The 27,340-nt window shown below is 44.7% G+C and overlaps 1 protein-coding gene across 1 annotated transcript in view; it reads right to left on the bottom strand.

Moving 5' to 3' along the window:
- The window catches only part of PCCA (propionyl-CoA carboxylase subunit alpha), a 345,865-nt gene that overhangs the window by 11,676 nt on the left and 306,849 nt on the right, over positions 1-27,340 (bottom strand). Inside the window, exon 22 of the mRNA XM_065902073.1 lies at positions 2,950-3,090. Within this exon, the coding sequence (XP_065758145.1) occupies positions 2,950-3,090 (141 nt within the window). The remainder of the gene's footprint in view (positions 1-2,949; positions 3,091-27,340) is intronic.

The raw sequence follows: 27,340 nt of genomic DNA, 5'->3' as shown, positions 1-27,340 counted from the left end.
TTAAATGTGTGATTCTAGCTGTTCTCAATCCACCCTGACTTCATTTCTTTTTGGTTTACATGCTTATATGCATTCTACCACTTATGAGCTAGCATTCCCTCCCAACATATTCAAAAAGGTTATTATACAATCATTTAAAAACTGATTTTCCTACCACATTTAATGTTAAATAGCATGTAATAGACACTGAAAAGTATTAGCAACTTTTGCTGTGTGAACTTAAAATGAGCACTTAAGAGTAAAACCCAGCCTCTCTGCTGGGGATGTGGCGGGGAGGGGGGGGGCGGTCCTCTCCCCACCTCTAAACCGCCACCTTGGGTCATTTTGTCCTGAGGCCCTGAAGCTCTTTTAAAACTCTTTACTTCGTGAACAGATTTGCACTATATTACCTATGTGACACACTATGGTACCAGGCCCACCATTCCAAGACATGTCAGGTTTTACTTACACTAAACATAAAAATTACAGATAGCTGGGATTTAAACTATACGAAATAACTTTACAAAGAAACACAGAATACAGGTAGGCCCTTCCTTGTTCTCCTGGTCCTTTTCCTTGAAAATATGCAAAGATAACTGATTCCATTATCTTTCTACTGATAAGAGAGGAACCCTGGCCCAGCTATTGTTATTGCCAAGAACAAGACAACACGCCCTGAGGTGTTAAAATAATTTTAAACCTCAAAACTTGAAAGCTACAAGAATTATGTTCCTGCAGTGGCCTCAGGTATGGGCCGTGCCTTTGGCCAAGAAAAGTTCCTTGTATTCTCATTACGCCAGGCAGAGTTAACTGTAGAAGTTGTTAGGAGAGAGACAATTAAACGTCTCACCCCCTGCATCTGCTTCAGGTCTTAGCAGTCTGTGACATTTTACACAAATAATAACAAGTGAAAATACTGTTTTATCAAAATACAATGATACAGAATATGAAAGAAAGTCCTGCAAGGACCAAAAGTGGCATCGGAAGCTGGAGAGAGAAATTAAAACACACATCTGCCCTCCATGACCAGCCTGGGCACACAGGGGAGCTCTGACGAGTCAGGTGACCAGGGGGCCCCCCAGACCCTGCCGCCTGCTCTGACTTTAGAAAGATACCCAAAATAGAGGCCCCAGTTCCTTCTCAAGGCAGACCACTCTTGAATACCCACATTTAATTATTGGTGGTGCTTTCCGATGTCTGAGCTCCCCCAAATGAACCAAGATCTAATACCACACTGTCCCGTTTTACTAAAATGCTGTGCTTTCTTTCCCACATTCCATGATGAACCAGGAAACGGAGAGTATGAAGGCCAAACCCTTGTGGTCTCTGGAGCAGCTAGGCCAGGAGGAAGCTCTTGTAAACAAGAAGGCTGCAGGCTCCCTCCTACAGGGAGGAGGAATCCCCACCCACCCACCTCCCCATCTCCCAGCAGGAGCAGCCGCCCGTCCTCCTCCCTCCTCTCAGGTCCCGATTCAGGTGTTAGAAAAGTAAGGATTTCAGTTAAACACTGACTTTTTTTTTTCCTAAGTGCAAACGTGGTTTTATAACTAAAGCCACGCAATTAGAACTGACGAGCTCAGGATGGCTGTATCCAGCCTCTGTGGCTTCCAGAAAAAGCTTAAGGAGGAAAATGGAAAAACAAAGACAACCAAAGCAGGACTCCCTCCCATTGTTCACCAGCCCACGCGCCTAGTCGCTAGGAGATCCCACTGACTGCTCTGCCTGTGGAGTGGGTGTAGGCCTTCTCAGCGGCAAGGCCAAGGCGTTCAGAAGAAAGCGATGTAAGGCAACCCCACCGCCACATTCAACCTGATCCTGAGTCCGCATCACCTCTCCCAAATCCTGGACGCCAGGCAGCCTAACGGTCCTAGAGAGGGCTTTCTTCTGGGCATGTCAGTGCTTTCAAACCTAACAATCCCCAGCGCCGAGCCTCTTTTAAAAGCCGGTACTTCAGACAAGACCAAAAAAAAAAAAAAAAAAAAGCCGGTACTTCCATTTCTATGTCATCAAGTAAAGCAGTTGTTGGGTCAGTTTTTCAACTTCACATATCAGTTTCAGGCCTAATCATTTTAAAACAACTGAAACCAATCATTTCTTTGCTAATATTTGCCGATTATAAGTACTTTTTTAGAAGCTGATGCCAACCAACTACATTAGTTTTTCTCTTATTTTTCTTACGTTAATAAAGAGAGAGGCAGTTTTCATGTAGTCTTTACAGGAAAATGCCTAAACTCCTGTGACATAACTGAGACACAAACGGAATCACCGTATCATGCACTGAAGACTGTGGTGTTTGGCTGTCCTCTCCCAGCACAGAATGAAAACAGCAAAGACAGAAGTGCTCCCTGGAAACCTCCCGGTTGCATCTTTGTTTTCTTTTTACTTTCAATGCTGATCACTAGATTTCTGTCTGTTCTAGGACAATGACTGTATCCTACCAATCTGTCCACAGCCTATGACCTGGAGACTGAACATGTGAGGAAATCTAATAATATACCCTTGATCTGTGCCTTAATTTCACAAGGTCAAAATGAAAAAGTTCAAACTCTGATCCTAGATTTTATTTGGGAAGTGCTCTGGTACCACACAGATTACGGCAATAACTTTCCTTAGTACCCTTCCCGTTTATTCCAGGATGCGTGCCAAAAGTTCCCCCATCAGGGGGTTATTTCTTGGTATGACTTCTTCAGGGATGCTTAAACCACAGAGAGCTAGAGGGTAAATAGGAATTTTAAATAAACGCTTCCTGAGACGCTAAATTTGCCAAAGAAACAATGGATCTGGCCTTATTTCTGTTCCAGTTTCCCTGGGTCGTTGGGGAGGGGCGGCGCTGAGAGAGCCTGTGAGGTGAAACGTTGGACAAAGCGCGCAGAAGCGCCCCTGGCTGTATTGTGGGGTGCCGCGACTCATACACGGGACACTGCCTCGGCCTGCCCCGCGCCCCCTCCGGCAGACAGGGACGGTCCTTACCAGGTCCCCGGGCTTGACAGAGATGGCCACCACCACGCCAGGCATCGGGGAGCGCAAAACGCTGCTGGTGTCCTCAGCGGCTTTCTCCAGCATAAACTTGTTCAGCTCTGCGGCGAGTTTGGTGAGGATACGCACCTTGTACTACAAAGGGGGAGGGAAAAAAAGTGAGATCACATGATGAACGTTTCCTCCTCCAACGCAGCAATCGTTCAAAATCAGTTTTCAGCTTTTAAAGTTCACCACCTCTGAAGTCACACAGTTATTGCACACGGAAGCAAAACGCATTCGTTTGCTTCTGCCCTATGTTCTAAGCCAGTTGTGTACAAAATTTCTTGAAAGCGGAACGAGTCCAGTAATTCATTAGTGAAAAACAGTAATCATCCTGTATCATTAAGAAAAACATCTCAAAACCTTACAAAGAAGAGAGAATTCTCCTGTATTCCCTTAGAAACTTTTCCCACTGGACACACATTCTGCAGCTGGGCCGGCCAGCAGAGAAGCGGGTGCTGCCAGAACTCCCCGGCAGGTGGCAGCAGACAGCTGTGCCAAACCCTTGGCTCCCCAGAGACAGCGGCTGGACCGTGTTGTCAGTAAGTTAAGACAAAAGGTTTTGGTGTTCATTTGGGGCAAAAGAATATTTAAAATTCAGTTTTTTTCCAGTGACATAAAACATTATATTCATGATTGAAAAAGTTACCTTTTCTTTTTAAGCACAACATTATGTGGTCTTTCCAGCGTTAACACGATGGTTAGGGTTGATGAAAATGAAATATAACGTGAATATCCTCTACACCAAGAGACAATAACTCGAGATTTTTAAAACCACTGAAGGGAAACGATCCGCAAGCCCAGGACTTTAATGGCCCATTTTCTAGGTGGCTCTCCAATGATGAGGGGGACATGAAAGGCAGTTCAGTCTACCAGAACATTTCTAATACAAGGAATTTCTGCCCGGCAGGGGGCGGCGGGGGGGGGGGGGGGGGGAATCCTAGATCTCTGAATAAACACACGAGTCAGGGTTTGGTCTACCAAACAGAGACACGACACGGTTGGGGGAGGCGTTGCTTGCTCAAGTTGGACCCACCACCTGAAGACTTTTCTGATTCCTACCAAAGAGCATCTCCTCTGGGGGTGAGAGAGATGGCGTGACCAGGCAGCTCCATTTTGTTAGAAAAAAAGCTGTTGTAGCTCAAAGCCTCCTTGGGCATCGTGATGGCAGGGAGGCAAAAGCCAAATGGAATCACCCTTCATCCTGTCCGGGGCGGCGGACATCTCTAAGTGTGCTCTCAGGGCCTAATTTCAAAGGCATTGGGGACTGGGGGTGGGGGGAGGCTGGGGGTGGGGAGAAGGCCCCTGGAAGAACTTGTATGGACTAAATTCCGAGCGGACTCGTGACGCTGTGACAGGCTGAATAATAACATCCCCTGCCATGTTTTCCTTTACTCCTGAGCATGTGTTTTGCAATCCAGACGTACAAGTGTCTGCCAGTTTCTGAAGGATATGATCCTTAAGTGAAATTACAGTGCAAATAAAAGCTTTTTGCTCCTATTAAAATTCATCTGAGTCATAAGTGGCAAGGGAAAATGCAAGGAGAATGCACTCTGCTGTCACTCCAATAAACATTCTGGGCAGAGGGGCTATTTATCAACGACTAGATGCACCTCAAAGTCCTTCATTAAATCTATGGGGGGGGGGGCGCTTGACTGCGGGAGGGGGGAGAATATAATTGTACCAAATTGCACAGTTTTAATATCTGCGCTCTTAACGCCTTGGAAAAGCAAATCCCACCTCATGAGAAGCATCAGAGTCAACAACAACAAAAAGTTACTTGTCTGGCTGACAGCGTCCCGTGTGGCTTCTTCTCGGGACGGCTCAGCGCTGGGCCCAGCTGGCTAGTCCCCCCCCACCCCCCCCCCCCACCCTCCGAGCATACAGATCTTTTCTTCTTGTGTTTCACACAATTTGACTTCAAAATGTGAACTCGGGGCAAGGTTATCTTTCTACACCCAGGATAATTTGATTTATCACACTTCACCATGGAGGATACCCTTAAAAACCAATGTTAGCTGCATCCCAAACCAGCCCCTTCGGGTAAATAAAGTGCCAGAATTGTTCTGAGCACCAGTGCACCCCAGAAATGACAAGATCCTGACTACAACGGGATCCTTTTTACTATTTTTGTAATTTTCCTCTCTGGATTCCTTTCTCCGTGGGACTCCTGCTTTGCTTGGAAGGAGATGTAAAAGAGTCACAGAACTCAATGCCTTTGGATGCGGTCTTTGTTATTGATGAGATGTTCCTTTTCCTTTTGTATTTGTTTATTGTTCTTAAATCTGTTTGGGGGATAAGCGACTTATTGTAATCACAAGCAAAAAATAACAAGGGGCATAAATGCCTTGGGAGAGGCCCTGTTGCAAACAGTTGGCTTCGAGATGACCTTTCTGAATAGAAAAAGCAGCGGCTGCAGAGAAGGTTCTCATTTTAAGATTACCTTTGATGTTGTCCTGACCCTTCAGCGTGCCCACACAAACACACCTTCTGGAAACGACCTCTGGACTGGCAATGCGGCGGGCCAGGGGGCGCCGGCCAGGATGGGAGGTGAGCGGGGAGGCAGCACAGAGGCCCATGGGGGTGAACTGCGTGGTGAGAACTGTAAACGCTTTCTGATGCCCCAGAAAGGGAGCCATTTAAGAATGTACACAAGGGCTTTCAAAGCTTATGATCAAAACAGCTATTTATTGGTGTCTCTGAATTCTTAGGGGGCACAGGCAGAGCAGTCAACGAGGTGAGAGATTTCAGGAAAATACCCTATGATGTGTGTGCACTTATGTCCTATGCTAAATACTTCCTAAATACTTCCATAAGGGGTCCCATAGGACGTTTCTGGAGAGTTTTGCTGGTAAGTTATTATTTTCAAGCAGAAAAGTGTTAGTCGCTCAGTTGTGTCCGACTTTTTCGGACCCCGTGGATTGTAGCCCGCTAGACTCCTCTGTCCATGGGACTTCTCAGGCAAGAAAACTGGAGTGGGTTGCCATTTCCTTCTCCAGGGGAATCTTCCCGACCCAGGGATGGAAGCTGGGTCTCCTGCATTGTGGGCAGATTCTTTACCAAGTGAGCCCAAAGCAAGCAGACAGACCACCGATTTGCTGTTTTGGGGGTGGCTGGCCAGGATGCTAAAGGTTCACTGATGAGACAGAGAAGCAGAATCTTGGGAGAAGCCAGAAGGTTCTGCGCTCCTCAGGTCTGAAGAAATGTCTGCTTGATGCAGAGGCTGCTTGCTGGTGGGGGGAGGCTGGAAGCTGAGCGGCTCCGGGTCCACCAGGAAGGAACCTCACCCGGCGGGTGTGGGGAGGTGCTCTCCAAACCACAGGCAAATTATTAAGTTCTTGAAAACACACTTCGAAGTGTAAGTTGGAGAAGAAAACAGGTGCTCCCGGGGCTCCAGTTCCTCAACCCAGGCCTTACCTAGTAACCTAATCATGGGCAAATAACCCCAGCTCCAGCTTTTAAGCAAATTCATTTTGTGGTGTCTGCAGTGAAAAACCATGTCTAACAAGAAAATTTCTCCCTAGAAAGTTCAAAAGAAAGAGAGAAAAATCATACCAGACATAAAAAGGATAGGGAAGAAAACTATAAGAGATGGACAATTAAAAGGAACACAGTGGAAAAACTGTGTTAAAAATGAACATACAGCTCTCAACAGGGAACCTGAATCAGGAGAGGGAACGGTGGGGCGGTTGCTGGGGGAGGAGGGGCCCGACATGGTTTTGGGGGAGGAGTGCTTTTTAACCAGAGCTGGCTAACAGAAGCATCCTGCCAGCGAGCGTGCCCACTCGGGCCCAGCACACGCGCCGCTCGGTGCCCCGGGCAGCTGAGAGCCCTTTCGGTGGACACACTGCCCTCGGGTGGTCACACAACACGCCGAACGGCTGGCGTGGGCGCTGGTTTCGCGTTTGCATCCCCTCATAGAGCTGAAATCCCCGTGCTTCTTCCCGAGGCCTCCAGACTGACCAGCGGTTTTATGCATCCCGCGTGCCTGTAAGACTCAGGGGCCTGGGGGACCCTCCTCATAAGACGAGTGCTTCCGGTTTGTTTCCTTATTTTTTCAGTTGTGACTTCAGAGGTTCCTCTGCTGTTCCTCGTAAAGCAGGCTCAGCTCTGGTCTTCCTCCCTGCGTCATTCTCCCCAGAACAAGAAGTGTATATACATACAGCTCATGGTTTTCATGTCAACCGTGGGCCCGCTCAGCCACCACAGACTGAAGGATAAACGATGAAGCTTCGCCATCAATGATTTTACATCAGTTATCTTAGCATCCTGAAGCACTGGCCTTATACTGTACCTCGGCCCTGGCTAGGTAAGGTGGCAAACACGTTTCTCCAAACACAAGGATCTCTTCTCATTCAGAGTTTTATGCCTTCTGCCCCAAGGGTCTCCAGCGTTAAGCTGTGTCTTCCTTTCCACAGAGTGGCAGTGACAGCGAAGGCTGAAATGTTCCTCTCCAAGTCTGCTTTGCTAACCCTGAGTCGGAGGGAGGGAAACTGTCAATGTGACAGAAATGCCGAGCTGCAGAAATGATGATGCGTCTTTGAAAACAAAGGTGTTTAAAAAATACTAGGGAAAAAAAAAAAAGAAAAAAAACACGAAAAATACAGCATCTAGGTGAAACTAGGACTGTGATTCAACCTTGTTTTCCTTTCCTAAATTCTTCGTGGAATACACAGCTGATAGTGGAGGAGAAACACAGTGAGGGTTCGAAGCCAGGCAGAACACATTCCCCTCTGCTTCAGCGTCAGACCCTACAAAACCAAACCAACAGACACCATCCACAGAACGGCACGAAAAACATACAGGATGAAAAGCCTGTAGCTGTCCTCCTGGAAGTACAGGCCTGGCGAAGAAGGTCGGAATGAAGAGACAGCAGTTTGAGCGCCTGGGACAGCTGCCGTCACCGGGCAGCCTGTTAGCGTAACGCTGAGACAACTCCATCAGCGGCCTCAAGGTAGCCGTCAATCAGAACGCATCGTTTAATCCAACAGCACTCGGAGGACTTCCGCCGGCAGCCCGCGTGACAGCGCGTCTACAGCTCTATTTCTATCAGCGCCCGGCGGTGTTTACCGCGCTCGCTGCAATTAGAAAGGATGCAACAGGCAGCAATATCACTGAGATCTCCATTTTGCAGTATTGCCCTGCAAAGTGTGATCTTGCTTCACAGAGTCATGCTAAATGACAAAAGGCTATTTTCTTCAATCTCCTGGCTCAGACAGCACTTCATTTGCAGCTATCTATAATTAGATTAATGGTGTAGTGCAGTACAAAGCAGGCCCACTTCACATCAGATAGCATATGAATTAAGACAAACACTTATTTCCATTCCAGGCAGAGAAAGCAATGACTGGGGTATTTAGCATACCCTTTATGGTGGGATGAGATGTTAATTGTGTACCATTACCTCTAAACTGCTTGCTTGTTGTATAAATCACTGTGCTAATTGATGCAGAGATAGAAATGTAGCCACAGGCAAGAAAGCATAGGAATGAGGGCTGAAGATGGTGGATAAAGGATTATCGACTAAAACCATATGGAGATGAGGCTCCTTTGAAACCTTTCCTTTCTGCCCAGGAGCAGGATTTCTTACAAGTACAGAAAAACTCTTGTATCAGGAAAGAAAATTTAATTTTTTGCGTTTCTTTTTAAAAACACAAATTTCTTTTAAAAGTTCCTAGCCACCAGAAATCCAACTAAGAGGCAGGTGGAATTAATCTGAAGTACACGTATAAAAATATGGAGGGTGTAAAGTTTTCAGAGTCAGAGCTCCCAGTCTGGGTTTCTGGCTCACAGGTTTCCTAAGCAATGGATACTCGGAAACTACCTGGAGAGGATGTCCCTGACATATCCGCAGGGCAAAAATTAGTTTTTCCCAACACTTGAGGCTGTTCTTGTCCTCTGAAGAACTGACTCATTGGAAAAGACCCTGATGCTGGGAAAGACTGAAGGCGGGAGGAGAAGGGGACGACAGAGGATGAGATGGTTGGATGGCATCACCGACTTGATGGACCTGAGTCTGAGCAAGCCTGGTGATGGACAGGGAAGATGGGCTGCAATCCATGGGGTTGCAAAGAGTGGGACAGGACTGAGCGACTGAACTGAACTCTAGGAACAGAGGCTGTTCTTACAGACCGAAACACAAAATGAACCTGGGCTGGCTTGGGGGTGTGAGAAGATGTTAATGATGTAGAAACGTTTACTTGGGACGTGAAGCGAACAGCAGAGAACCATTATCATCTGCCACTGGAATAATGGTGACTCTGCACCAAAACCCTCAGATGCTACCCCTCTGGTTCATGATTTCACATCAATAGGAAGGAACGAGAAAGGGGATCTTTTTTCCTGTCTTTTTTTTCTTTCTAAAACTAGCAAAAAATAATAAACACAAGCACATGGTAATTTTAGATGCTGCTCTTTCTTGTTAAAAATAGCCCATTCAGCACCCAACAGCTCTTACCGGGGTAAAATGAGTGTCTCACAAATACAGACACCAAGTGCCACACTCGAGGTTACAGATCCGCAGATAAACGTGCTCCTCGGAAGCTCATAAATCAAGTGTGTGCAGCCCGTGTGTGTTCACAATTTTCTTTAAAGTGGCAAAGCAACATTGAGGTGCAAATCACTGCTGTGTACTTTTTCACAAATCCAGCAGTTTGGTAATCAGCACGGTCACAACAGAACTTTACACAGAGAACAAACAAACGGGGTCAGTGTGTAGCTCAAACTCTCATCTGCAGAGTAACAGTTAATATAGCCACCTAGTGCAAATACACATTTAAGAAATGCTATATATGGTTTAGCCTTGTGAAACACGAACACCACACCAATGGGTGAGACAATAAACGAGGTCCCAAGAAACTACAATGTCTGGTTCAAGTTATCACCCCTTTAACCTGGGGCGGGACTTGGGGGGTAGGACCTAGGGCTCCAATGGTTGAGGCCAACAGGACACCTGTATTGCAGCTGCAAATCCGACAATTTAAGGTTTGGGTCATAATGCTAAATGATACTTAAAAAAAAAAAAAAAGAAGAAGAAGAAGCATTAAGGGCCCTTGAAATGGAAAGAAATGCCAGCAAAAGAAACAGTGTGAACTACCCTGAAATATCGCCTCCCAAGTGTGCAGCAAGGTGACAGAAATGGAAAGGCACTGAAGGGAAGATCTGGAAGCAGGGTGTGGGCTCGCTCCTGATCATTAATCACTTGTCTACGCCATTTAAACCGGAGCAGCACAGCCCCCCCGCACAACCCCAACATCCCCCGCCCCCCACACCTGTGGGACAACGATGCTGGTGTTAACAGGAGAAAGTATACGGTTTCTGATATTGCGCCCTCAGTTCCTTTAACTGAAAAAGGCAGTGAGACACAAAGTAAATCACTCGGTTAGGTGAGTTGTTTAAGGATATGTAACTGACAACGTCGATGTGCCGCGGTGACACAACACATCACCTTCAACACGTCCGGCCACGTTTCTGAACCAGCCTCTCCTCAAGGTTTCTTTGTTCGGCTGCCACGTCGGGTCTCAAGGAGCCTCGACGGCAGTGAGCAACACTGTCATTAGGGCTGTTTTTGAGGGAAGAATCACAGGAATAGAGACGGGAGGAACATACCAACAGAACAAAACAGAAAGGCAGAAACTCTATTTCAGCAACTCATCTTTCAAAACTCTGGCCAAAAAGGGAAAAGTTTCCAGAAAAGAAGAACTTAAGACCAATACCAAAACCTCCGATGAAAGGGATTAGTTAAGTCTGTGTATATCTCCATCGATTTCCTAAAACACAACATTCTCTGGAGAAGAAAATATGGGGAGGTCTATCAACAATGCAAAAATTGAACCTAACGTTTTCTTATTGCATTTTGTAATCAGAAACACAAGGGTCCTTCTAATTCTAATATCCTAAGATAAATAACTTTCCTCTTTTTTTCTTTTTTTACCAGTAGTGCTGAGAATTAAATAGAAATTAATTACACATTAAATACAGCACTTAATAATAGGATTTATTTCCTCGGGCTCCACTGAAGTTACTTTCGTTGTGATGTGAAACACTGGTGTCTTGATACAGACCTGAAAATGATAGGGAAAAAAAAAAGCTACTGGATAGGGAGCCAGCTACACTTCGGGTCTGCAGGGAAGGCGAGCTTGGAGAGCAAGTCACCAGTGGATTCCTGGAGGACTCTGTTAATGGGGCAACCTCCTGGGAGCTGGGCGCCGTGGGATGCCGTGTGCAGGTGAGCCCCGATAAAGGGGCCCAGCCTCTGCTTCGCCCAGGTGCCCACAAGCTGCCTAACATATGCCACAAAGGCAATTTGCTGGAATAAGTGGCACCTTCCCATCCACAAAGGCAAGTCCATTGACAATGGCACGGTACGGAACTCACAAAATAGAACATATGCGTTCTGTTTGATCAGGAGCCTCCGTGATACATTGTGGCTATAATGAGTCATTTCTTTCTTTGCTGCACAAGAAAAATATTATAGATCTTTCAAAGCCTTGTGCTCAATTATGTAACAATACCAGCCAACATCTGTTAACAGTACAGGCGGTTTCCATTCTGTATCCTGAATTGTTTTATGTAATTACGAGTTTATAAGGTATTTGGTAAACCAGTAAGAAGGTACCTTTTGAAAAGCACTATATAATTTGGGGTACAATGAAACGTTCTCTTGAAAATCTATAATTAGGGCAGCATCAGCTTACAGAAAAGTACAGGAAATGTTATAAAAACACAATTATGTAAATAAGCACGCAGGTAGGGAAGTGTACCACTTTGCTAGGTCCCTGCCCATCTTCTCGCCTCCTGTTCTCTGTGAACTGATCTTTGCTCATCTCAAGTTAAAGTGGTCTCCAGGGAGCAGAATAAGCAAACTTCGAGGAGCTGGGCCTTCCCGTGCAAGTTCTTCAGCGCTGAGAGGGAACACCAGAGGCCTGGGACGGGTGCCAAGGCCAGGGGCTCTTCAACAATGCTCTGACTGCACGGGGATTTTTTTTTAGTAGCTGGATTCTTTTCTTTTCATTTTATTTCTGTGTTTTGGCCAGGCCGCGTGCCACGTGGGATCTCAGTTCCCTGACAAGGGATGGACCCCACGCCACTGGGAGTGCAGAGTCTTAACCGCTGGACCCCCAAGGAAGTCCCCTTACAGGGATTTTTTTTTTAATGATAAAATAGTTTTGCTATAATGCATTCACTGAAGAAACTCACAATCCAACACACCAAAATGCTGGCTGACATGGGTTAGAGATTCAGAAACTCAAACATGAAGAGGCAGAGCAAACAAACAAGGCAGTAACAGGGCGCAGTAAACCACTGACCAAAAAGATCGGAGCAGAAAACCAAAGGCCTGCAGCACGCCTCCCCCAGACACGCCGCGTTGGCACAGGGATGGCCACCTGATGGAAGCAATCAGCTTTCCGCCTTCCACTGGCTGTCTAAAAGTCCGGCATAAATGTCCCCTGGAAAAGGGTCTCTGTCTCCCACACCAGGAAAGGAACCACCCCAGAGACAATTCCTGTCACCTGCGTGGAACTCTTCTCTGCATAATAAACCTTTCTAAACAGCTTTCTACAAGTCCTACATTTCCTAGTTACCTGCTCACACCTCACCCCAGCCCAGAAGCCCCCGAACTCCTTTGTCTAATCTCTTCTCCACACTGTATTGGCCTCTGTTAAGACGGTATATACCGCAAATTCTCACTGCCTCCTTCAGTCACATTTCTTTGTGAATTCCCATGTAAAACTAATACAATCTGTTTTTTTTTCTCTTTTAATATGCCTTGTTAGTTTAGTCTACAATGCTCTAGGCACTGGATATAGGAAGACAGGAAAGAAAGCCTCCCTTCCCTCCACAACCCAACAATCACTGGTCTAAATGACTGGGGGTGAACTGCATCAGGGTGTCACAGCAGTGGCTAAGCCATTTTATAGATCAGAATTCTGACATATCTTAGGAAGGAAGTTTAACCAGAGCTACTAAATGGACTTCTCGTATGCTACATCGTGTGTATTACACAGAAAACACGTTACTGAAGGTGGATGAGACCTGTAAAGCCACCTGGCCAACCTTGGGAACAGGACATATGACTGTCATATTGGGAATGGCCAAAGCGTAAAACACAAGGCTTTGAAGCCAAATGACCTGAGTCTGCCATCACTTTTTGGCCAAGTGGCCTAACTTCTCACAACAAATTCCTTCATTTTTTAACATCAGGTTTTAATTAAATGAATAAATGAACAAAGATTCATTTATGTGTAACCAGGAAGTGCCTGAAAGTAACTATTCACCCAACAGTACGTCCTGTCTCTGTCTCAAACATCTTAGATTTTGCAAGAGACACTAGCGGATTTTTTTTTATTGCATATGGTAAAACATCTTGGATTAGCAATGCCTAGTTGTAGAGTTCTAGCTCTATGGTTCTACATCTTAGATTCCTTATTTATAAACTGTGGATCATAATAGTGCCTACTTCAAAAAGTTGTGTGAAATAAGCAAAGAAATCAGAGAGGAAATTTTAAAAATACCTAGAGTCAAATAAAAACATGATGACTCAAAACCTGTGGGATGGAGCAAAGGCAGTTCTAAGAGGGAAGTTTACAGCAATACAAGCTCACCTCAGGAAACAAGAAAAATTTCAAACAACTTAACCTTACACCTAAAGGAACGAGAGAAAAAGAGTAAACAAACCCAAGATGGGAGAAGGAAAGAAATAGTAAAGATCAGAGCAGAAATAAACAAAATACAGACTAAAAATCAATTAAAAAAAGATCAATAAAACTAGAAGCTCGTTCTTTAAAAAGATATATAAAATGGATAAACCTTTAGCCAGACTCAAGAAAAAAGGTAGAGGGTCCAAATCACCTCTCCCCACTCTAGGGGGGAGGTAGGGTGGTGTGTTATTCACAACCCACCTGAGACTTTCTTGGGCTTCCCTAGTGGCTCAGATGGTAAAGCGTCTGCCTAAAATGAGGGAGACCTGGGTTCGATCCCTGGTTTGGGAAGATCCCCTGGAGAAGGAAATGGCAACCCACTCCAGTACTTGTGCCTGGAAAATTCCATGGACGGAGGAGCCTAGTAGGCTACAGCTCATGGGGTCGCAAAGAATTGGACATGACTGAGTGACTTCACTTTCTTTCCAAATCAATAAAATCAGAAATGAAAAAAAAAAAAAAAGTTACAACCAATACCCCAAGACACAAAGGATCATAAGAGGATGAACAACGACATGTCAATAAAATGGACAACCTAGAGGAAATGGACAAGTTCTTAGAAGGATAAGACTGAACCAGGAAGAAACACAAAATAAGAACAGACCAACCACAAGTAATGAAACTGAAACACAATTTAAAAACTCCCAACCAGCAAAAAGTCCAGGATCAGATGGCCTCACAGGAGAATTCCAGCAAACATTCAGAGCAGAGTTAACATCTACCCCTCTCAAACTCTTCCAAAAGGTTGTTGTGAGGATTAGGTGAATTCTTTTATGAGGAATGTGCAAAACTCGGTAAATGCCATATTCATATTTAATAGCCATCATTACTACTCTTTTCATTGTTTTTTTATTATTATTAATACATGTCTACAGATATAAGAGAAATTAAGTAAAGGAATCACCCATTTCTTTTTCACGCTCTGCTCAAAGTATTTCTGGCCACCAAATGTGTGGGCATTTCCCCACACAGCAATTCTCCACCTCTCTCTGAACGTCAGCTGGGAATCCTGCAATTCAACACAGTTCTGATGCTGTGGTCCCACAAGTTAAGGGCTTAATGTCACAGGACTGTCCTCCATGTCAGAGGGCAATCACAAGTCCAGGCCTGTCACCTGGAGAATGTACTTGCCTCTCCAGTGTGTCCCTCCCCAGCACCCCACCTGTTCACCAAGCTGGAAGCTCTCTAAACCCCCAGTTAAGAGAGTGTGTGTGTGTGTGTGTATATATATAGCTATATATATAGCTCTGACTATGTATATATATGGTCATCTGAGTTAAATTCACCCATTCCAGTCCATTTTAGTTCGCTGATTCCTAGAATATTGACATTCACTCTTGCCATCTCCTGTTTGACCACTTCCAATTTGCCTTGATTCATGGACCTAACATTCCAGGTTCCTATGCAATACTGCTCTTTACAGCATTAGACCTGGCTTCTATCACCAGTCCCATCCACAATTGGCTATTGTTTTTGCTTTGGCTCCATCCCTTCATTCTTTCTGGAGTTATTTCTCCACTGATCTCCAGTAGCATATTGGGCACCTACCGACCTGGGGAGTTCCTCTTTTAGTATCCTATCATTTTGCCTTCTCATACTATTCATGGGGTTCTCAAGGCAAGAATACTGTAGTGGTTTGCCATTCCCTTCTCCAGTGGACCACATTCTGCCAGACCTCTCCACCATGACCCAACCATCTTGGGTGGCTGTCTTGCAAAGAAATAGAGGAAAACAATAGAATGGGAAAGACTAGAAATCTCTTCAAGAAAATCAGAGATACCAAGGGAACATTTCAGGCAAAGATGGGTTCGATAAAGGACAGAAATGGTATGGACCTAACAGAAGCAGAAGATATTAAGAAGAGGTGGCAAGAATACACAGAAGAACTGTACAAAAAAGATCTTCACGACCCAGATAATCACAATGGTGTGATCACTCACCTAGAGCCAGACATTCTGGAATGTGAAGTCAAGTGGGCCTTAGAAAGCATCACTACGAACAAAGCTAGTGGATGTGATGGAATTCCAGTTGAGCTATTTCAAATCCTGAAAGATGATGCTGTGAAAGTGCTGCACTCAATATGCCAGCAAATTTGGAAAACTCAGCAGTGGCCATAGGACTGGAAAAGGTCAGTTTTCATTCCAATCCCTAAGAAAGGCAATCCCAAAGAATGCTCAAACTACCGCACAATTGCACTCATCTCACACACTAGTAAAGTAATGCTCAAAATTCTCCAAGCCAGGCTTCAGCAACACGTGAACCGAGAACTTACAGGTGTTCAAGCTGGTTTTAGAAAGGCAAATGAACCATAGATCAAATTGCCAATATCCGCTGGATCATTTAAAAAGCAAGAGAGTTCCAGAAAAACATCTATTTCTGCTTTATTAACTATGCCAAAGCCTTTGACTGTGTGGATCACAATAAACTGTGGAAATTCTGAAAGAGATGGGAATACCAGACCACATGACCTGCCTCTTGAGAAACCTGTATGCAAGTCAGGAAGCAACAGTTAGAACTGGACATGGAACAACAGACTGGTTCCAAATAGGAAAAGGAGTACGTCAAGGCTGTATATTGTCACCCTGCTTATTTAACTTATATGCAGAGTACATCATGAGAAATGCTGGACTGGATGAAGCACAAGCTGGAATCAAGATTGCCGGGAGAAATATCAATGACCTCAGATATGCAGATGATACCACCCTTATGGCAGAAAGCGAAGAGGAACTAAAAAGCCTCTTGATGAATGTGAAAGAGGAGAGTGAAAAAGTTGGCTTAAAGCTTAACATTCAGAAAACTAAGATCATGGCATCTGGTCCCATCACCTCATGGGAAACTGATGGGGAGACAGTGGAAACAGTGTCAGACTTTATTTTTTGGGGTTCCAAAATCACCGCAGAAGGTGATGCAGCCATGAAATTAAAAGACGCTTACTCCTTGGAAGGAAAGTTATGACCAACCTAGATAGCATATTAAAAAGCAGAGACATTACTTTGCCAACAAAGGTCCGTCTGGTCAAGGCTATGGTTTTTCCAGTGGTCATGTATGGATGTGAGAGTTGGACTGTGAAGAAAGCTGAGTGACGAAAAATTGATGCTTCTGAACTGTGGTGTTGGAAAAGACTCTTGAGAGTCCCTTGGACTGCAAGGAGATCCAACCAGTCCATCCTACAGATCAGTCCTGGGTGTTCATTGGAAGGACTGATGCTGAAGCTGAAACTCCAATACTTTGGCCACCTCATGCGAAGAGTTGACTCATTGGAAAAGACCCTGATGCTGGGAGGGATTGGAGGCAGGAGGAGAAGGGGACGACAGAGGATGAGATGGCTGGATGGCATCAGCGACTCGATGGGCATGAGTTTGAGTAAACTCCCGGAGTTGGTAATGGACAGGGAGGCCCGGCATGCTGCGATTCATGGGGTCACAAAGAGTCGCACACGACTGAGCGGTTGAACTGAACTGAATTGATGTATACATATATATAATGGAGGCTTCACTACATAGACTTGGGTGAGTAACTCACTGGACAAAAATTACAAAGTGAACCTCCCTGTGGGTTGGGGGTGGGGCTTAAAGTTCCCATCCTTCAACCACCTGGCTCGTTCCCTGGTCACCAGACTCTTAATCTCAGGGGCTTCCTAAAAGTCATCTCACTAAGCTCTGGTGTGGTTGAGAGGCACTTGTTATAAATAACAAAGACACTCCTCTTATCACTCATTTCACTCAGTAAAATTCTGAGGGTTTTAGGAGTTCTGTGCCAGAAATGGGACAAAGACCAAACACACAATTTTTTACTATAAATCTCAATGTCTCAAGTCAAAATTCAGATGCCAGAATTCCTCGGCTATTCCCTGGGAAGGCACTGGAGGCTCCTCTGGGTAGGTCTACAATTAGTGAAACCACAGTGGCTCAGACAGTAAAGAATCTGCCTGGAGTGCAGGAGACCTCGGTTCGATCCCTGAGTCAGGAAGATCCCCTAGAGAAGGGAATGGCAGCCCACTCCGGTATTCTTGCCTGGAGAATCCCATGGACAGAGGAGCCTGGTGAGTAGAGTCCATGGGGTCACAAAGAGTCAGACACGACTGAGTGCCCTGCACTCACTAAGGATCTGCATCTCTCTCTCAAAGAACACACGTCGTCTTACAAACAGAGAGCTTATTAATCCCTCACAGAAATTCACTTGGCATTTCTTCTGATAAAATTGTTCAGCCTAATAATCTGGCCTTCCATTCAAATCTCCTGAGGTTTCTCCAGACTGGAAACATTACCCTACCTATGCCGACCCGACCACCACAATCTTTCCCTAGGCTTTGGGTATCTGTTTTTTTTTTCGGCCATGCTGCATGGCTTCTGGGATTTTTAATTCCCTGACTGGGGATCGAACCAGGGCCCTCAGCAGGGACAGCTTGGAGTTCTAAGCACTGGACTGCCAGGGAATTCCCAGCTCTGTGTTTCTGAATTCTGGCAGAAGAATTCATATTTGAGGAACTTGAGATTTACTAGAAAATGAGACCTGGGGACTGAGTGAAACCTGAAAGCCCTTATAAAATTTAAGATGTATCTTATGAACTTAGCAACAGTTGCAGGCTGCCTGCACAAGTCCCACAATGTAAGAGGCGTGCAGAGCAAGCTGACAATCCGCACCCCCAACAACCTCCAACCCCACCCCCCAGAAGCCCTGCTAACAGTTTGTTTGAAAATCTTCTCACATACATCTACGTTTATAAATGCTTTTCCACTGGGTAAAACACAAGGATGTCAGTGTGTTTAAAAACAAAGAAATTCATGACGTTTTTGCCATTTGCCATCCTTCACTCACTCTATATAAGCTTTTTTGTTTTTACTCCTTCTGGATGTTTTTTCTAATTTCTTTCTTTTTAATTGGAGGATAACTGCTTTACAGTACTGTATCGGTTTCGGCCCCGCATCAGCATGAATCAGCCACAGGTACACATACGTCCCCTCCGTCTTGAACCTCCCTCCCACCCCATCCCACCCCTCTAGGTTGTCATGGAGCTCCAGTTTGAGCTCCCTGGGGCAGACAGCAAATTCCCACTGGCTCTCTGTTCTACACATGGCAATGTACATGATTTCCGTGCTACTCTCTCCATTCATCCCATCCTCTCCTTCCCCTATTGTGCCCACAAGACTCTTCTCTATGCCTGTATCTCCACTGCTGCCCTGCAAATAGGTTCATCAGTACATGAAGGATGCTTAAGACACAAAGAACTTTAGGTCACTTCCTTTTCCTTTTACATGCTTGGTTCAGCTGAAGCAGGAGGAAAACTCCCAACCCTCCTCCATAACACACAAACCCTGCCTTTGACATCTCCACAGTGTCTCCAAGTACCCCCACCTGGCCCCGCCAGCCCCTCTTACCCAGAGCTCAGCTCCCCTGTCCCCGAGAATGATAAGCTCAGATGTAAATACGACCTGAAGGCCCCAGGGAGGCTCCCCCTTAGTTTCTCGAACCTTCCCAAGGCTGCAGGGACGAATCACAGACTCGGCCACCTGCTCTACCTCCTTCTCGTTTTCTCAGATTTGTTCCTTTTTCTCTAATTATCCCCAACAGCGTGACTGGTTATCTGTATATGACAGATAACTCTGCCTGGTTGCAATGACTCCATGATAATTTCGTGGACGCCTCTATCCGTCACCCGCATACTGGTGCATATTATCTGAAATGCTAATATTCATACCGATCAACATAAAACTCTCCTAAATTTACAAACTGTCACCACTCAGCTGATTTAGACTCTGGAGGGCCAGAAATGCCAAAAGTAACCACCTAAAGCTTTAGTCACAGAAGTTGAGATCTCTTTCCTAAGGATGAATTTGTAAGTGGCAGCTGTGTAATCGAATTGAAAAAGGCACCCTTAACTTTTACCATTACTGTTAAATGACACTACTGAATCTCAGCTATTCCTTACTGACCTGAGATTCTTTGCTCTGGTTGCAAACACTAGAAAGAGTGAGTCCTGGGAAGATGGGACGGGATGCTTGCTGTCAAGCAGCCTTCCTCCATGGCACCTACCTTAGTTAACTGGCCCTGAATCAGGCCCCAGGCCTCTGTTACACAGGCTTAGAAACCAGACTTCCTCTATAAGCTTAGAATGGATCATTCGATCATTCTCAATTAGACAGATTCCCTGTCAAGCTCATAAGAAACTGATGCATAAACTATCTTATGAATTTAGAATCGGAAATATAAAGGGAGCCAGCACACCGCCTAACTGTAGTGTGAGTACATAAACATAGTGAGTGGTTGTCTGATTAATATGGAAAGGGCAGCAGTTCATCGAAGGCAGTTTTCTCCACTAAGATAGCGTGAGCCGCGATTCTCAAATAAGCATCAAAACTCATCTGGAGGACTTGTTAAAACCCAGTGTGCTGGGCCCCACCTCCAGAATTTCTGACTCGGGGCTGGGCTGGGGCTTACATTTCTAGAGTTCCCAGGAACCACACTTGGAGAAGTATCAACACAAGGCAGCCTTCTCTGCAATGGGAACAGCCTTTCTGATGGGACTATCTTAGACCCTTATGGCTACTGTAACAGAATACTACAGACTTGTGGCTCATTAACAATAGACAATGACTTCTCACTGTTCTGGAGGTTGCAAATCCAAGATCAAGGCACGGGCAGATTTGAGGGTCTGGTGAGACCCACTTCCTGGTACACAGATGGCCATCTTTCTGCTGTGTCCTCATATGGTAGAAGGGGCAAGGGACCCCTTTGGGGTCCCGTTTATAAGGGCGCTGATTCCATTCACGCTCTTTGTTGCTAGCTGTTTAGTCAGTAAATCATGTCTGATTCTTCGTGACCCCACGGACTATAGCCCGCCAGGCCCCTCTGTCCACGGGATTTCCCAGGCAAGAATACTGGACTGGGTTGCCATTTCCTTCTCCAGGGGATCTTCCCGACCCAGGGATTGAATCCATGTTTCCCGCGTTGGCAGGTAGATTCTTTACTGCTGAGCCAGTCAATTCCAAATGGCTCCGCTTCCAAACACCATCACATTGGGAATCAGGTTTCAATGCATGGACTCTGGCAGGGAGACAAAGCTCTGCTTATGGTAGGGATCTTAGCTCATGTACCCTGGTGGCTCAGTTGGTAAAGAATCTGCCTGCATAAAAAAAAAAAAAGAAAAAGAATCTGCCTGCAGTGCAGGAAACCTGGGTTCAGTCCACGGGTTGGGAAGATTCCCCTGAAGGAGCGCATGGCAAGCCACTCCAGTATTCTTGCCTGGAGAATCCCCATGGGCAGAGGAGCCCGGTGGGCTACAGGCCCTGGGGTTGCAAAGAGTTGGACACGACTGAGCGACTAACACTTTAGCTCTTGTCCGCTGAGAAGCTTTCCTGTCCCAAGACTCAGCTGAACATAACGTGGCTTCTCTGACTCTTGTTCTAGCTAGAAAAATCTTCTGAGTAACTCTTTCTTCATATAGATAATTCCTAATAAACCCCTGGTAAAACTGGGGTTCAGATTCTGACTGAGTATGGCTTATGATTATTACCTCACTTTATGGTTTCATTTCCTCATCCACTAAGAGGAGGAGACTATTGCTTGCCTTCCTTTGGCTGCACCTTGCGGCTTTGCAGGATCTTAGTTTCGTTCGTCAGGGATTGAACCCGGGCCTCCTGCAGTGGAAGCACAGTGTCCTAAGCACTGGATTCCCAGGGAAGTCCCAAATATTGCTTGTCTTACAGAATTCTTTTCTGTGGAAATAAAAACTGGTAGGCCTATTTTAAGATCTGAATGAGATAGTATGTGTGAATTGTCTGGCACAATTTCTAGCAATTAAACGCTGTACTTTCCCTCATCACAACCCGGGGTCAGTAGACTGGCTTTGCTATGTGGTTGGGGGAGTGGACCTGAGTTCGGTTCAGAAATGAAAATAAACCTGCTGATACCTGGTCTTGGACTTCCAGGTTCCATAATCATGCGGGAATACATTTCTGCTATTTAAGCCACAGTCTGAACCGACTCATAACCCTGCTCACGGAAGGGATGCCTTTAATGTACCTTTTGCATGTGTTCAGTCCTGTCCATTTGATGTTTTGAACTCTTGGAAGTGGTGTGCTGTCTACAGTCACCCTCCTATTAATCTTCTTTGACCTCAATGCTTCTGTCCCTAGTTAGACCATATACATTATTATTATAAGGGTGTGATTAGGAAATGAAGCATCTACAAGCAATCTTCAGAGGCTGGAGAACAGCACTGGGCTCAAAGTGTTCTCTGGAGAGGGAACACCCTGTGTTCTCTGTTGTAAATGAGTGTATGTTTTAGATGGACTGAAGCCAGGCGTAACTGCCCAATATCTGAGAAATTGGGGGAGTGTTCATTTGATCTCTTGGTTTATTAAAAAACGATGGGGAAGCTAAGAAGTCCTAGCAAAGTTGGCAAGGTAACGTCCAGTGGAATGCATATGCTATGAAACAAACTAATTGAGTACAAAACCCTTGAAAAGAAACTTTAATATTAAAAAAAATTATAATATATCCAAAGGAAAATTCTAGTCTCAACAGATGACAACAACTGTAGTGTTAGATCACCACTGCCTTGGGTCTGGCATCTGCAAGAGAAAATGATACACTGAACAAGTTTGGCTTTTAACTCTCAACCTTTCTACAACCTTACTAGAATATGCAGTTTGGTTACTCCATTTATTTTCAAACTAATCACCTCAATCTGAAAAAAAGGTTCTAGGAGAAAATGGACTGAACTAGAATTATTTTAGATCTTCTGGACAGAACTTCATTCTTGCCAAATCTCTTAGTTGTGTTAATTTCACAGGTGATTTGAGACCTACAGTGTTCTGAAGATGGGTTTCAAGCAGTGCCTATCTTATTTTTTAAAAATGAATCTGTTATTCATCCCCCTCGAATGACAGAGGCATGAGTTCAATGAATATTCCTTTGAAACTCTTCATTAAAGACTCTTAACTTGGGGACAATCAAACATTGACATCTCTAATAAAAGTCTCAGGCCGCCTGTGAATCAGAAATGTACAAAATACTTTTTTTTCCTGGCTTCTTCTGTGTTGTTTTGAAAGTCATCTTCTGTGAAGGAAAAAAAAATTTTTTAATGTCAAATATAGTTGAAATTTGTTTACATCAGGAGGTATGACCAGGGTCACACGAGATTTGGTCTTGTTTCTGTCCCTCATTGTGATCAATCAGAGCGCTTCTCTGCGGCACAGGGCTCGGCAGTGAAGTGTGGATGTGGGGGCGCTGGCCACCACGCTCTGCCAGGAGCAGGCACAGCATGAAAGGCTGGACCCAACTTTACCAAAATGTCACTAGTCCCAATGTGAAGGTCTGTCTTAAGGCATCCTGCCGGCTTGCCTATCATCTGCCAAATAAAAGAGGTCACCCAGTATTGGAGAAATGAGGCTGAAGCCATGTGGCCTGGAAACAGCGATGCGTGAGCCAGGAAAATAAAAAAGAGGTACAGCAGTTTCTCTGTCAAACATTAGAAGTCATCAACATTAGAACAAGTACTCCACTGATATCTTACATACCCCATGGGACAGCAGATAGGGAAGTCCTTTACTTTGGCCCAACATCCTGATGGGACAACGACCGTCTCCCAGGGCAATAGGCTCTGGTGTCTCCAGTATGCCAACAAAGGGAAAAATGATGCTGACAAAGGGAAAAACCTTATTTTCCAAGCCTCTTTTGGGAACAATGGAGGCTACTGATAGTTGAGAACTGGTGATGCAGTTCGAAGATGAGCAACAGAAGCAAACTCAGCGTGCTCTGCACAGACTGTGGGCCAGTGGAGGCCGCACCCATCACCCCAACTCATGGTTTTCCACAGGGTGTGAAGTGATAGCAGTCATCCTGCCCACGATGCCAATGGCAGCCTTGCTGGCTGTCATTGCCAAGTTCTTAGAACCAGAGAACTGAGACAATGCCTTGTCAAAAGGTTTCAAATGTTCTATTTGTGGGGGCAAAATACAATACTTTTGTCTACTATGGAGAAGTATGCTAACATATATTGAGTTTAAGTTGAGTCTTTAAACTATTTCCATCCCTGAAACATCACTGTTCAACAGGGAGGAGTTAATTTTCAAACAAACCTAGAGAATACAGTCGGACATAGAATGTTATTCAGCTGTGAATAGGAATGGAGTGCCGATATACGGCATGACAGATGAACCAGAAAGAATACTAGGCTATGGGAAGCAAACGAAACACAACAAGTCACATATTATATGATTCCCTTTATTCAGGACCTGCAGGATGGGCAAATCCAGAGACAGAAAGCAGACCAGTGGTTACCACAGTCGGGGCATCCCTCGTGGCTCAGATGGTAAAGAATCTGCCTGCGATGCAGGAGACCCAAGTTCGATCCCTGGGTCAGGAAGATCCCCTGGAGAAGGGAATGACAACCCACTCTAGTATTCTAACCTGTGAAATCCCATGGACAGGGGAGCCTGGCAGGCTACAGTCCATGGGGTTGCAAAGAGTCGGACACAACTGACTGACTAACACTTTTCTTCTTTCCACCAGAGTCTAGGGAGAGAGGAGAATGGGGAACGCTTGTTTAGAGGATACAGAGCACTCTTTGGGGGTGATGAAAACACACTGGGAATAGACAGAGATGACATCACTGTTCATGTGCTAAACATCACAGAATAGCACATTTTAAAATGGTTAATTTTATGTTATGCAAATTTTAACTCAACTTTTTTTTTTTTTTAAATATTTATTTGGCTGCACTCGGGATCTCTGATCTTCCCTGTGGCAGGAGATATCTGTACTTGGGGCATGTGAACTCTTGGTTGCCGCCTGTGGGACCTGCTTCCCCCACCAGGGATCGAACCTGGGGCTCCCTGCATTGGGAGCTCGGCGTCTTAGCCAGTGGGCCACCAGGGAAGGCCCTTAACTCAACTTTTTAAAAAGAAAATATTTGGCCACATGAATCGTGTAAAGCTTTTCTTTTCAGGCTCTCTAGTTACGAGCATGGATACTACTGATTGGTGGCTGGCCTCTCTCTCTTTTTCGTGTGTTCTCTGACAGATAGTAAAACCCCCACAAGCTAGAGATCATAGTCTGGTACACAGAAGACACTCAATTCTGTAGAGGAAGAAAGAAAAGACTCTACAATCCTTTTGGCCGAGCTATACATGACTCCATGTGGGCAGGAGGCAAAAAGCACTAACTAGGAAAAGTTTTAGCACCAAAGAGATTCCACAAACCTCAAACCCAATGATTCCCCTTACAGAGAAATGTAAGGGGTTCTGGAAACCTCAAGGAATTCATCTGAAAACATTTCTGCCCAGAAGTTTAGACAGAGGTTCATACTCTTTTCCTTGCCGACAGAATCACTAATGTTCAACTTGCAGAGATGACCTTGTTGATCGGGGAAATAGAGAAAGTGTCTTGGCAAGAATTTAATTTGAACACTCTTAGCAAGTCAGCTTGTTGACTGGAGTCTGGAAAAGTCCTGGCCACTGTGACTGTATCTGCTACCTCATGCCTAGGTAAGGCAGTGTATTTTGCCACTAAAATTAAAAAACTGAATTGACTGAGTGTCAGAGAAGAAGAAGAAGAAGTTCCCACTCCACAATTATAACTACTTATTCAAGCTAAAGAATAGCAGGCTTCTCAATATAAACTTCTAAGCTAAAATCAGGTCTTTTGTTTCATTTGCACAATTTTTCTTCTATTTTCATTAATTTTGACACTCAAAAAAGGAGAGGAAAAAAAGGGACAACTCTTTGCAAAGATAATATTTATCTTCTATGAAAAGAAATGCTGGAGAAGGGATAGGCTACCCACGCCAGCATTCTTGGAATTCCCTTGTGGCTCAGCTGGTAAAGAATCCGCCTGCAATGTGGGAGACCTGGGTTCGGTCCCTGGGTTGGGAAGATCCCCTAAAGAAGGGAATGGCCACCCACTCCAGTATTCTGGCCTGGAGAATTCCATGGACTGTATAGTCTATTGGGTCGCAAAGAGTCGGACACAACGGAGCAACTTACACTTTCACCATGAAAAGAAAACCAACTTTCAGTACAAAAAATATAAATTGTACATCCTAATGATACAACTTCTGTGACAATCAAATACTGTGATTCCTCCCCTGCTTCCAATGTCCCACTTTTCTGCTGTTTTTGGCTCTATGTGAATTACGGGAGGGACAGCTATGAAAGTCTGAGGCAAAGAGACCCCACAAATCCTGACAAACAGCACAGCCTCTGCCTCTCCAGCTTCCCATGAGACCTTGAGCCCTCAGTTTCCCTCCTGGGAATTCCGTGATTTGAGAATTCAAACTGAGAACTCAAGTTGCCAACCTCTGCAGACTCCTGAACACACTATGCAGCTTCATGGCTCTATGACTGTGTTTGTGGTAATACACCCTTCTGGAATATTCTCTCCACTTTCCTCTGCTCGCCTGGCCCATAATCCTTTCTTAAGTCTGAGTCAAGGTGTCATCAACTCAGGAGCCTTCCCCGAATTCCACGTACAGGCTCCGAGAGCACCCTGGCTATCTGTCTGTCTTATCTACCATGTCATGCTGAAGTGACCAGGTTAGGGATCTGTCTCCTTTACCAGACAAACAGAAAAAGGAAAGCAGTAACTTTACACAAGTGGAGAGACCAGACGCCACCTTACCCAAGTCAGCAGAGCAATGGCACCAGTAATCGGGAAAGCAGAAACCAGCCCCTCCTCACGATGCAATGCATGAGAAGGATGCAGTATCTCCTCTGTGCTATCGCTGCCCCAGATGGGTAACTCAGTGTGACGACGGGGAGATGCCAGACAAATCTAAACTGAGGGACATCTGACAAAATAAATGCTCTGTCTTTAAAAATGTAAAGGTCATCAAAGACAAAGAAAGACTGAGGAACTCTTCTAGACTAAGGAGACGAAAGGACATGAAAACTAAATGCAGTGTGATTCTGAATTAGATCCTGGAGCAAGAAATAAAAAATTTTTTTTTCTCTTGCTATAAAAGACATCAGTAGGAAAACTAGAAAAATTTGAAAGGCTCGTAGGTCAGCTAATCATACTTTTTCAATGTCAATTTCCTGCCCTGTGATTATAAAAGGTAATAGCCATCTTCTTGTTAGAAAATACACACTTAAATATTGTTAGCAACTTACTAAAACAATTCAGAGAAAAACAATCATACAGACAGGGTGAGAGAACACGATAAAGGAATCACAATAAAATGTTAGCATTTGAGAAACTGATGAAATCATATGAACATTCTTTCTACTATTTTTGCAACTCTTCCATAAGTCTTAAATTATATCAAGGCAAGCTGAAAACATTTTACAGTACAAAAACCTAAAGAAAAGTTTCCTTTTAGATGAAAAGAATAAAATACGGGATTAGAAAAGACATGCTATTAATACATTCAGGGTTGATGAGAAAATCTGCAGTAATTACTTTTAAAGTGAAATCAGTGGTTACACAGAGTGCTAATTGGAAGTTGGCACAATTCCAGGTCACTGACACTATCTCCCAAATTAACCCAACAAACTGGACAGCAGAGCAGCAAAAGATAGTTTCTTTATAGTGTAATCATGAATGAGAAGCAAGAATACCACACACACAAAAAAAAATGCTGAGCTATCCACCTACTTTACAAATAAATATTTTTCTCACAGGCTTTACAAAGTAAAAAGCCC

Source organism: Muntiacus reevesi, chromosome 11, assembly GCF_963930625.1.
Source record: "Muntiacus reevesi chromosome 11, mMunRee1.1, whole genome shotgun sequence".
Classification (NCBI taxonomy): domain Eukaryota; kingdom Metazoa; phylum Chordata; class Mammalia; order Artiodactyla; family Cervidae; genus Muntiacus; species Muntiacus reevesi.
Note: the sequence above shows the minus strand (reverse complement) of the source record. Positions and strands in the feature narration are given on the sequence as shown.